The 13,103-nt window shown below is 48.1% G+C and overlaps 1 protein-coding gene across 2 annotated transcripts in view; it reads left to right on the top strand.

Annotated features, from left to right (window-relative positions):
* The first annotated feature begins 2,226 nt into the window (after positions 1–2,226).
* Positions 2,227–13,103, top strand: part of RNF122 (ring finger protein 122) — a 40,607-nt gene continuing 29,730 nt past the window's right edge. For both annotated transcript variants that reach the window (XM_056860733.1, XM_056860732.1), the window contains exon 1: positions 2,227–2,281. In XM_056860733.1, coding sequence (XP_056716711.1) covers positions 2,257–2,281 — 25 coding nt within the window. In that variant the 5' untranslated portion in view covers positions 2,227–2,256. The remainder of the gene's footprint in view (positions 2,282–13,103) is intronic.

Raw genomic sequence — 13,103 nt, 5'->3', positions numbered from 1 at the left:
AGTCAAATATGTTAAGAGAAGTCAAATATTTATTTTAAAACAGAACCTGTGTAAAGTCCTCAGGGCTCGTAATGACATTTCCAGTTCTAAGGGGCTCAGCGACAGCGCATGCGCGCAGTAAAGAATCTCAAGGAGCAGCAAGGCTCGCTGCAGTCCCTGTCCTGAATTTTTGCCATTTGGAAAAGACCATTCTGATTCGGCATAAGGCTGCTTCTATGCTTTGTGTGTGAGTGTGTAAAGTGCGGTCAAGTCGCACCTGACTTATAGTGACCCCTGGTGGGGTTTTCAGGGCAAGTGAGAAGCAGAGGGGGGTTGCCATTGCCTTCCTCTGCAGAGGGTTCCATGGAGGGAGGGGCTGTGGCTCAGTGGCAGATCATCTGCTTGGCATGCAGAAGGTCCCAGGTTCAATCCCTAGCATCTCCAGTTAAAAGTACTTTGCAAGTAGGTGATGTGAAAGACCTTGAGACCCCGGAGAGCCACTGCCGGTCTGAGTAGACAATACTGACTTTGATGGACCAAGGGCATGATTCAGTATAAGACAGCTTCATGTGTTCATGTGAGGTCTCCCATCCAAGTACCGACCCAGCTTAACTTTCGAGATCTGATGATCCATATCTCTTCCTATGCTTCAAAAGCATAATTAACCACAGGACTTTTCACTTGTACAGGGGTAGCATGTTATAGGACAAACAAAACCATCTTTTGAGGCATTTTAGACTAACTGATGTCTTGTGACATGAACTTTCAGAGGTTACAGCCCACTTCATCAGATGCAGGTATCCTTATTTTGCAGGTTATATGTGTATAACTACAGAGAAAAAAGAAATATAAACTATGTGAACGAAAGGCAGTGAACTGCACAGCCTGTAACAATTTTGAGTGCAAAACTCCAATGTATTCCGTTTAGGGGAGCCAGTTGCAGCTGGCAACCCAGTGGGAGAAATTGGGGGGGGGGGAGATAGGTTCACCAGCTTCATGCCAAAGAGCAATGTCACTTCGGATACAAAACTGGGAGTGAGGGTGACACTCTAGGATTTGCCCAAAACCATAAAAAGGTAAAGGTCCCCTGTGCAAGCACCAGGTCATTCCTGACCCGTGGGGTCATGTCACATCCCGATGTTTACTAGGCAGACTTTGTTTTACGGGGTGGTTTGCCAGTGCCTTCCCCAGTCGTCTTCCCTTTACCCCCAGCAAGAGTTTACTGACCTCAGAAGGCTGAGTCAACCTTGAGCTGGCTACCTGAAACTGACTTCCGTAGGGATCGAACTCAGGTTGTGAGCAGAGCTTAGACTGCAGTACTGCAGCTTACCACTCTGCGCCATGGGGCTCTTAGCCCAAAACCATAAACCATAGAATTTTGGGGTAAATCCTAGAGTGTCACCCCAGCACAATGACATCACTTCATTTTGCACTGGAAGGTGGTGGCTGGAGATTTCTTGGGATTACAACTAATACTCCGCGCTTGTTAACAAAACAAAAAAAGGGCAAGAATCCAGTAGCACCTTAAAGACTAACTATCTGGTAGGATATGAGCTTTCGTGAGCCACAGCTCACTTCTTCAGATACAGCTAGAATGTGAATCCATCTGTCTTTAAGTAGAGGAGAGTGAATTCAGACCAGCATTAGTATGTAAATGTTAACAGTATGTAAATGTGAATAGCAGGCGTGATGGGATTAGGTGTGGCATGCAGAAGAGTCTGTGATGTCCAGGGGAGAGGTGGGTGTGGAGAAACCAGCATTGGTCATGAGCCATGAATGCAAGGTCTTTATTCAGCCCAGGTAAATGCATGGGCTTTAGTTTGAATATGAACTGTAACGCAGCAGTTTCTCTTTCCAATCTCCCTTCGAAATTCCTTTGTGAGAGAACGGCGACTCTTAAAACAAAAAAAGATGTGCAAATAAAACCGCGCCAGCCGGGTCTCCGATTGGCTGGCTTGGAGGGGCGGGGCCCGACTCGCGAAAGGGTCAGTTTCCAAAGCCACCGCCGAATATCCCCGCCAGCCGCGATCCCTTCCCCGGGCAGGCGGCGGCGAGGAAGCGCGGAGAGGCTCCGGAGCAGCGGCGCGCAGCTCCTCTCCAGCATCTTCCAGCCCCCCTGGCAAGAAGTTTCCTTTGTTGTTCGCGCGGAGCTCCTTTTTTGGGGGGGCTCGCCTTGATGCCGCCGCCGCCGGGGAAAGCGGGGTCTCCGGGGAGCTGCTAGAGCCGCTTCCCCCGCCGCGCCTCGATCCCTCGCAAGGAGCTGCGCGGGGGACCCCGATGCACCCGTTCCAGTGGTGCAACGGTAAGCGACCGGCCGCGGCCAGAGGGAGAAGGTGGGGGTGCGGGATCCGCCTCTTTTCGCTTCGTGGTCCGTCCTTGGGGTGGAGAAGCGAACGGGGGGTTTCTGCCAAAGCAGCCTGTGCAAGCCCAGGCGCCCGGATTGTCTGGCCGGCGCCGTCGGTCGGGGGGGGGGGGAAGGATTCCTCCGCGCGAGGCAGGGCAGCCTCGCCCGCCTTTGTTTCCACTTTCGGTCCCTTGTTTGCAAACAGCACCTTCTGGCGGTCCGAGGCCGAGCGGCCTGGGCAGCCCGGCGCTCTCCCTTTTCCGCCACGCCTGGAAACAGGATTGCCCTTGGCATGTATGGGGCATCCCGTTCCGGAGGAGCCTCGCTTTAGCCATCTGGCTCTTTTCCTCCAACGGTAATTATTTAGATCTCCGTATCGTTAAATGTCTGGGGGCGAAAACGCACGGTCGCTTGAGCCTCCTTTCTTCCCTGTTCCAGCCAGGATCGAACGCACGGACGTTCGAAGAACGTTCAGCCAGGATCGAACGCACGGACGTTCTTCCCTGTTCCAGCCAGGATTCAGCCAGGATCAAACGCACGAACGTTCGAAGAACGTTCGAAGAACGTTCGTGCGTTCGATCCTGGCTGAATCCTGGCTGGAACAGGGAAGAACGTCCGTGCGTTCGATCCTGGCTGAATCCTGGCTGGAACAGGGAAGAACGTCCGTGCGTTCGATCCTGGCTGGATCCTGGCTGGAACAGGGAAGAAAGGAGGCTCAAGCGACCGTGCGTTTTCGCCCTAGTTACTTACTACATTGACCAGGTTTCGGCCCAGCGCGGAAATCACCGAAGTCCTAAGAACGGCTGCCGGGCTTCTGCTTTCCTTCTCTAAACTTTTCCTCCCCTCTCAGATCATGTTCTTGGGGGGGGGGGGTAGCAATAACATTGAATGGCTCTCCCTCCCCAAGACTGAGAGGCACGTGTGTGGATCAGTAAATCTTCGGGGAGGGGTAAGGAACAGCCTGCACAGTTTAGCATCACAAGCTTTTCCTTTAAAAAAAAAAAATCCTCTTTTAGCCTTCAGTCTGGCGAGGTTTCTTTCCGAAGGCCTAACAGATGGGCCATTTACGCATGGGAGATTTTGCCTTGCATTTGCCGCTCTCTAGAGGCACATTTTTCCCCCATCCGAGTGCTCAAAACTCTGCATGGGGGCTTATGGTTGAGTTTTGAGAATTTAGATGGGGAAAATGTGCCTCTAAAGCAGTGGTTCCCAACCTTTTTTTGACCAGGGACCACTAGGACTTTTTTGTTCGGTGCAGGGACCCCAAGGTTCAAAATAAAAATTCCGAGAATTTGAAAATAAACTTTAATCATAACTGTTAGTTAAACATTAAACTTAGAATAATATTTGAATATATATTTTTATAATAGAGAACTTTTAATTGAAAATATTAATTTATTATGGGTTTATAACTTTGTTTCACAGACCTTAATTTAGTTCTCGCGGACCCCTGGGGGTCGACAGACCCCTGGTTGGGAACCAGTGCTCTAAAGAGTCAAACCCAAGGCAAAACCTCCCATGAATAAATGGCCCATGGGGAATTGGGTCATTTATGCAGGGGAGGTTTTGCCTTGCGTTTGCCGCTGTCCAGATGCACGTTTTCCCCATCCACATTCTCAAAACTCTGCATGGGGGCTTGTTTTGGAGTTCTGAGAATGTGGATGGGGAAAATGTGCATCTGGACAGCGGCAAATCCCAGGCAAAGCCTCCCGTGCATCAGTGGCCTTGCTGTTTGCGAAGGGTTAATTGAAAAGAAGGGGGGCTCTCGCTCGGGACGAGCCCTGCCGACGGCTCTCGCTTCTGCTCCCCTCCCTCCTTCGCAGGCCAGCTGTAGTTTGGTGTAATTGAACTCCACCCGCAGCCGCCGGGCCATGTGCCGCCGCCAAGACAATGGGAGAGGAGGGTGGGGTGGGGAGGGGAGCGGGTTTATTTTGAGGCCGCCGAGACGGAGGGAATCAAAGGCGGCCGCGAGATTCACCTCCGGTGCCTCCTGGCTCGGCTGTTGCTTTTTATAGCAATTCTCCCCCCCCCCCACATCATGTTTTCCTGTGGAATTGGAACAGATCTGCAAAAAAAAAAAAAAAAGGCAGCCCTCGCTTTGGTTCCAGCTACAGCCTTACACTGAACCAGACCCTTGGTCCATCAAAGTCAGTATTGTCTACTCAGTCTGGCAACAGCTCTCCAGGGTCTCAGGCAGAGGTCTTTCACGTCGCCTACTCCCTTGAACTGGAGATGCCGGGGATCGAACCTGGGACCCTCTGCATGCCAAGCAGGTGCTCTACCACTGAGCCACAGACCTTCCCCTATGGCTCTCCAGGGTCTCAGGCAGAGGTCTTTCCCATCACCTACCTGCCTAGTCCCTTTAACTGGAGATGCCGGGGACCTTCTGCATGCCAAGCAGATGCTCTGCCACTGAGCCACAGCTCCTTGCAAGAGTGTCTTGCCCTCCCAAGGAGTTTGAACATCCCCAGAGCTATGGCTGCAAGAAACGGAGGGGACTGAACAGTGCAATCCTGAGCAGAGTTTGCAGCCGTTTACTTGGAACTGCCCTTCCGTAGAGGCTTTTGTTCTGTCTGTTTCCTTTGGGTTTTTTGTTTTGTTTTTAGAAGCCAGGCAGCCTTGGTCTATAGAGGCACATGCCAATCTGCCTTAGTCGGACCGTAGGTCTACTCAGAAGTAAATCCCCTTGTATTCAGTTGGTAGGATTGCCAACTTCCAGGTACTAGCTGGAGATCTCCTGCTATTACAACTGATCTCCAGTCAATAGAGATCAGTTCACCTGGAGAAAGTGGCCGCTTTGGCCATTGGACTCTATGGTGTTTAAGTCCCTGCCCTCCCAAAACCCGCCCTCCTGAGGCTCCGCCCCAAAAACCTCCCGCCAGTGGCAAAGAGGGACCTGGCAACCCTATCAGGGGTTCTTATTCCCAGGTAAGTGTTCTTAGGTTTGCAGCCTTAATTTATTGTGACACCTTTGAAACAAAGAGGGGGTGGTTGTCCCCCCCCCCCACCTAACAACCTGTGAGCCTTTATGGAGAAGCACAGTATCAAACCCTGGGACTTTCCGCATGCAAACGACATCTGACCACTTGCATAATGTTGGTGGGGGTGGGGAATAGCACGGCTTGAATCCACATCAGAGGCCTGTCCCTTAATGTAAGAACAACCGGCTAGCCAAAACCTAATGTAAGAAAGCCTCCTCCCCTCCATCTGTCAAGACATCTGCTGCCAGCAATTACAATAAAAACGACTCTTGTGGCACTTTGAAGATCTACTGTGGCGGAAGCTTTCATGGGTCAGAGCCCCCACGCCATCAGATGCATGGCAACACACACACACACATACATAGATAACTTTTTAAAAAAAGTGAAACAGTGGTGTTTTTAAAGGTCTCAAACTAGGCCACAATAAATCTGTCTTTAAAATGTCACGATTTTTTTTCTTCTTCTTTCTTTACTGTAAAGAAACACTCTGGAACAGAATTAGTAATATGAGCCAGGCAGTGTCTTCCCTAATCAGAGTGGTTTGACAGAAGAGGGGGAAGTCTGATAATTTCCCCTGAACTCAGAAGCGAAGCTCTTCATGAATTATTCAACACCCATTTCTGCTGGAGACTCTCTTCTGAACACATCATCCCTTGTGAGCAGTGAGGCTTCATTGCTGTAACTTTTAAAGTCCCAGATGAAAGCCAATTAGCTGCCCTCAAACATTTCAAATTGGAAGTTCAACTTCTGGCCTTAGGATCTAGAAGCACAGATGGCCCGTTGAAGAGTATATATGGTGCATTGGGAGCTACTAGTGGTAAATAGTATTCTGGTCTTGAGTTCGAGGCCCAGCTAACCCACTGACTCACTGAGCTGGTTCGAGCAAGCTGATCTGTTCCAGTCTCGGTTCCCTACCTGCAGAACAGGAGTATGAATGATCTACCTTGCAGGGTTGTTCTAAGAATGAGCAAACCATGGCTAAATTTAAGGCCAGATTCAGATCAATCTAAATACTGATTGGGTCCAGCTGAGGACACAATTCATGAGTGTCTCTGAGCATGTTCAGAGTGCTTTCCCCCTGTTACACCATCTCATGTAGCTGAATTTATACTCGTTTTTTCCCAGGTGCAGTTGCCTGCCTGTGTTAGGAACAAAGCACGCTATTAATAATTGTAGGTGTTTATAAATAAAAACCCAAGACCTAAACTCTGGCGAGCAAACTGACCTTTCAAGAGGAGGTCAAACCTCCAACTGAGGAAATTGCTGAAACTTCAACAGGGTGACCCTCGAAGGCTAGCAGAGGCACTGGGGTTTAAGCTTTTGTGGATTAGATTCCTCTTTGTTGGATGCTTGAAGTGTGCTCGCATTGGCAAATATTATGTTGCATGCAGAACAAAAAATAGCCCCCCCTACCACAACATGAAGTCCATGAAACTTCTGCCACAAAAGATAGGTTTGTCTTTATGGTACCCTAACATTCCTCCTTTGTGTTTGCAGTGAACTAGCATGACTTCCCTCTCTGTTGTCGCTTTCCCAACCTGCTTATTCCTTCACTCTTGTGTTTCTGCTGCCACTGACATCTGTCTCCAGACAGCTTGTCTCACTTTGCGAAGCAAAAGATGCTTTGGCCAGACGCTCAGCAGTGCCATCACACCAGGCTGAGTTTGACAAAGGTACTGTTTGGAGTGACCCAACATTCATTTTAGGTGCCGAGCTGTTCAGATCCCAGTTATCCGTTCAGGCTGCCGCCATCTGCACCCCCAAACTGGAGAAAGATCTATGAACCAACTTTGGCATAGGCGTTGCTGATTCTGTAGAGAACAGTCACAATCTACCTGTTGTTCACTTTCACAAAACCCAGTTGCAGCAGCTGCTAACCCATCACACCAGGCTTCACATCCTCCCCAGTCCTCTTTCCATTTTCTCTGATCAGTGGCTTATTCACGCCAGCTAAGGCAATTAGTTGACTCTCCAGGTGAGTAATTAACATCCCTCTAACAGGGTTGTTCCACTGGTTACATAGAAGAGAAAAAATAGTGTAAATAACTCCAGCACTTGGTCGGGGTTTTTTCATAAAGTCAGGTAGCCTAGTCCTTCTGTTATTGGGACTTGCAGTGTCATTATTTCCCATCCCCAACACCACAATGTTCCCTTTCTCCTAATTTTTTTCCTTAACAAGAAGATTCCAGGCTCCATGTACTGTAGTGGTTAGAGGGTCAGGCTAGGGGTTGGGGACACTGGTTGGAGAACTACAGGCAGCCTTGTCCACCCACCCTGCCATATGGCTCGCTGACCTCGGATTTATCACCTTCTCAGCCTAGCCTACCTCACAGGGTGGGTGTGAGGATAAAATGGGAGGGGGCATGTCTGCTACCCTGAGCTTCTTGGAGGAAGGCCAGCCTACAAATGTGAGTAGTAATAATAATGGCAGATCCCTTAAGAAAGACAAACAAGGTATCGTAGTAGCACTAGGGCACACAGTAGGGTTGCCATTTTTTTAATATGGTGAAGCCCCCGTACCTGAAACAACGACACGACTAACAAAAACTCAGTAGGTGAAGCTTTTCCCATCATTCCATTTGCATGCTGGGAAAAGCTTCAGTTGCTCATCAGCCAGTTGTTCAAAAGATGGAAGACTTGCCAGAGAAAATATTGGCAACCCTAACCAGGTCCCAATGCTTTGGTATCTACATACATCTTTGTCTTCCTTAAATAGGTCTGGACCTTTTACCTTTCCAATGGCAGCAGTTTCTGCCTGTCTGTTACTTGAGAAAGTTGGTTCATGTGCTTTGAAGTTGGTGGATGCTCTTGGAGTCTATGGACTTCGTTTTGTTTTTATACGCTGTGACTTGGTAAACCTACTAGAAGATTAATCTTTTATTTTTTGCTTGGTGACCAGGCTTTGGATTGCTCTGGTACCTGGCTCACTAAGATTGTCCAAGAATTAGTAGAAAACATGCTAGGCTGCATTCAGATATCCCATGAGTTTATAAACCATCAAATGCTGGTTTAGATGGGACACCTAAACACAGATGGTCCAGTTTTCCAGGACTTATTAGTTAGCATCAAACTAGGATTTCAAACTCAGGTTGGTAACTGGTCTGTTAGCTTTGGTTTATAATCATTGTGTTTTGTTGTGATGGTGGAACTTACAGACAACGGGTTGTTGACTACTACCACCTTTCATCCACCTTGCTGGGAGGTGGTAAAGAGGTCAGAAGCAGACTAATAGGGGATTGAACAGGCTCTTCATAGGCAACCGAAGTGTGTTGCCCAAACCACATTTTATCATGATGATGCCGAAAGAGAACCTCATAGTGGTTAGGATAGTCATTATCATAGAGTAGAAATGGAATGCGCCTTCCCTTCTGGCACTTGCAAACGCTAGAATTGTGAGCCAGTTATTTTTTTCTTAAACTTGGGTATGATGCCTCGCATCTATGAGTTGTTTCAAAAATGATGGAAACCTTTTATCGCTTCTTTGGTAACAGCCTTAAGCGAGATTGTAATGGTCAATGCCATGCTGTCTCGGTCTTACAGAATGCAGACAATAACAATAAGCTGTGCTCTCTTGGGCGTTCGATTCATCCACTCACGGCTCCGCCTACTTTTTGAAAGTTCTCTGGGCGACAGTGATCTGCCCTCCAGATGTGCTTTGTCAACCCCCACCCCACCCAGCTCCCACCAAAGACTCGTGACTCCACTAGATAAAATCTGTCACGCGCTTTATCCCTGAACAGAGTTGAATGAAGAATCAGAAGACACTAATGTGACGGTAGCCCCGTGGGCATGACCTTGGCCTGTGGTCCGATCGAGCACAGCTTGCCTGCTGCCGAACAGAATGGGAGGGTTTTATCATTTTGTGCTGAGCAAGCTCGTGGCTGGCTGGCAGCTGAAAGAGGCAATTGTAATGGATGTCAGAGGAAGGTTTAATTGATCATCAAAAAGTGCCCTGTGGAATCAGACCGATCCAGCATCCTGCTAATGACAGTTGCTAACCAGATGCCCCTGAGAAGTGCACAAGTAGGAAGAAGAGTTGGTTTTTATATGCCAACTTTCTCTACCAGTTAAGGGAGACTCAAACCGGCTTACAATCACCTTCCCTTCCCCTCCCCACAACAGACACCCTGTGAGGTAGGTGGGGCTGAGAGAGCTCTAACAGAGCTGTGACTTGCCCAAGGTCACCCAGCTGGCTTCGTGTGTAGGAGCGGGGAAACCAACCCAGTTCACCAGATTAGCCTCCGCCGCTCATGTGGAGAAGTGGGGAATCAAACTCAGTTCTCCAGATCAGACTCCACCGCTCCAAACCCCCGCTCTTAACCACTACACCACGCTGACAAAAAGGCAGTAATCCTCCCCCAAGGACCAAAGAGGTACGCTGCTGGATCAGGCCAATGGTCTACATAGGCCAGCATCCTGTTTCGCACAGTGGCCACCCTGTTATCCTGGAGGACAAGCAAACAAGTCATAGAGGCGAGTGCTGGTACTGACCTTTACTACCTGTAGACATGGCGGCCCCCTTTAGTTATCATAGCTACTAGCCATTGATGAACCTGTTCTCCATGAGTCTGTCTAATCCTCTTTTAAAGCTGTCTATGCTAGTGGCCGGTGTTTTGTTACCCCAAGACTACCTCTGAGCATGAAGGGTTCCCCTTAGCCATAATGGCTAGTAGCCATAGATAGGTCTACCCTCCATGAGTCCATCTAATCCCCTTTTAAAAGTAGAAAAAGGCAAGAGTCCAGTAGCACTTTAAAGACTAACAACATTTCTGGCAGGGTATGAGCTTTTGTGAGCCACAGCTCACTTCTTCAGCTGTGGCTCACAAAAGCTCATACCCTGCCAGAAATTTTGTTAGTCTTTAAGGTTCAAATTCAATTTATTTGCAGTCAAAGACCAGCAAGTAGTCTTTAAGGTGTTACTGGACTCTTGCTTTTTTCTACTGCTACAGACAGACTAAAATGGCTACTCGTTGTGTTCTACCCCTTTTAAAAGTCACCCAAAGCCTTTTTCATTTGTTGCATGTACATGCGTTTAATTTATACTTGCTGTATGCTCAAGTATGCATGCTTTGATGTAGTCCCAGTTTGATGTATTGAAATCCCCACATTGCCGTGGAAGTTTGCTGGATGGCCTTGGGCCAGTCACTCTCTCCCGTCCTCCCTCACAGGGGTGTCGTGAGGATAAAATGGAGGAGAGGCAAATGATGTAAGCCGCTTCGGGTCACCATCAGGGAGAAAAATGGAGTATAAACATGTACAGGAAAAAAATCTGCCCCCTGTGAAACTCTTTCCTGATTGCTGTTGGTCACGCCGCAGCTAAAGGCATAACAGTCTTGCCAGGAGGAAGAAAAAGTTGGCCTCCCTGGCATGCTTGGATTTTTTGCATGAAAATGGTTATGAAGAGGTTTGGCAAGCTGTTGATTCATGACGTGCCCGTTTAAAGTTCCCTGTTCTTTTCCTCTCTCTCTCCCCCCCTGCAGTTCCTAATTGATTTATGACAAATGCGGACCATATCTAGGTCACTGCACTACACAATGAAGTGAACTTCTTTCTTTGCTGTTGTTGTTGCCAGAAACTGGGTAGCCTTTTCCTTTCTGCAGGTCTTTCCTTGTTGGGAGAAGAATACTTAGCAGTGACATGAATACAGACTCCAGCTTGTTGATACCAACAAACCAGGGCAGCTTCGAGCTGTCGCTTCCACTTTGATCTCTTAGGTTCCAAGTGTGTTTTTTCTTTACCTTTGCTTGGCAAAGGCCAAAAAAAGCAAGTCTTTCCTGCCCCTCTGAGTTGGGACTGGCAAGAGCTTGCTTGCGCTGCCTTCCTTCCAGATTGCTCCACAGTGAGTGGCATGAAACTGGCAATCTCAGCCCACAATAAACCTTTGGTAACTATAGGCTGTAAGGGGGCCAGTAATGCAGTCTCTTCATTGGTCATACTTCCAAAGAGATCTGGGGGATTATACCATCACCAATGAAAAGGCTGGTTCACAGACGAAACATATATTACTTAACCCACCTTTTGGATGACTTGCCAATTCAGATCACTGTTCCATAGAATAGAACCATAGAATTGAAAGGTACTACCAAGGTCATCTAGTCCAACCCCCTGCACAATGCAGGAAATTCACAACTACCTTCCCCCCCACACACACACACATCCTGTGACCTCCTACTCCATGACCAGAAGATGGCCAAGGTGCCCGATTATGCATTTATTGATGTATATAGCTATTATTTTTATCATGTAAAAGTTTTTATTGTTGGTCTGGGACCATATTAAACACACTATAGGCCAAGGTGCCCTCCCTCTCATCATCTGTTTAAGGTCATAGAATCAGCATTGCTGACAGATGGCCATCTAACCTCTAATTAAAAACCTCCAGGGAAGGAGAACTTACCACCTCCCGAGTAAGCCTGTTCCATTGAGGAGCCGCTCTAACTGTTAGAAAATTCTTCCTAATGCCTAGAGGGAAACTCTTTTGATTTATTTTCAACCCGTTGGTTTGAGTCCAACCTGGAGCAACAGAAAACAACTCGGCACCATCCTCTGTATGACAGCCCTTCAAGTACTGAAGATGGTTATCATATCACCTCTCCTTCTAGTTTAGTATTGTCTGTGTTTTGACAGGCATCGGATCTCCAAGGTTTTGCCCAACACCTAATGCCCGCAAAATGGAGATATTGATGATTGAACCTGGGATCTTCTGCATGGAAAGCAGATGCTCAACCACTGAGCCACTGTTTCCTTCCTGTGTAGAGCTGCTAAGTCAGGTCTTGTCAACTCTGACTGGTAGCTGCTCTCCAGGGTCTTTACAACACCTGTTACTGAAGATCCATTAGCTGGAGATGTTGGGGATTTAACCCAGGACCTTCTGCCTGCAAAGTGGAAGCTTTACCACTGAGCCTTATTAGCTCTGCTCAGCCAGCAGCAGTTCGGTGTTGAATTTCTCCTGGCAAATTGACTAGTCACTTAATGATGTTTCCCCTAGGAATGCTTGGAAGAGACACGGCAAATAGTTTGCTGGTAGCTTGTAACTTTGTCTGGTCTTCCTGATCCTAAACAGCGAAATGAAATGCCTCTTCCCCCACCCCACCCCGAGGCCGCTTTCTTCCATGGGGTGTGCGTGATAGTACTTTAAGACTTAAAGGATAGGAATTGGGGTGGGGGGAAGTAATGTGAAGTTTTCCCTATACTTTGTCAGTTTTATTCACAGGGCTGATAAAGGAAATTGGGGGGGACACTAATCCAGGAAGGCAGAGTGGCACACTGTTAGCAGCTGTGTCGCTAGCCAGCTGTCTGCAGGTGCCACCATTGCAGCGTGGTGTAGTGGTTAAGAGCGGTGGTTTGGAGTGGTGGACTCTGATCTGGAGAACTGGGTTTGATTCCCTACTCCTCCACATGAGCAGTGGAGGCTAATCTGGTGAACTGGATTTGTTTCCTCACTCCTACACATGAAGCCAGCTGGGTGACCTCGGGCTAGTCACAGCTCTCTTAGAACTCTCTCAGTCCCACCTACCTCACAGGCTGTCTGTTGTGGGGAGGGGAAGGGAAGGTGACTGTAAGCCGGTCTGATTCTTCCTTAAGTGGTAGAGAAAGTTGGCATATAAAAACCAATTATTATTCTTCTAGTCAGTTCATTCTAGAAAGGAATAAATCTTCTGACACAGATACAAATGCTTGGGGGAGAAAAAACTGAAAGGAGCAATAACATGGTAATGCAGCCTTTGGGAGGAACGTCTGGATTTTCCATCCAGGTTCACATCTGCCAGAGAATGAGGTAATAGTAAGAACCGTCCCAT

Source organism: Euleptes europaea, chromosome 14 (assembly GCF_029931775.1).
Source record: "Euleptes europaea isolate rEulEur1 chromosome 14, rEulEur1.hap1, whole genome shotgun sequence".
Lineage (NCBI taxonomy): Eukaryota > Metazoa > Chordata > Lepidosauria > Squamata > Sphaerodactylidae > Euleptes > Euleptes europaea.
This window is presented reverse-complemented; position numbering and strand designations above follow the sequence as displayed.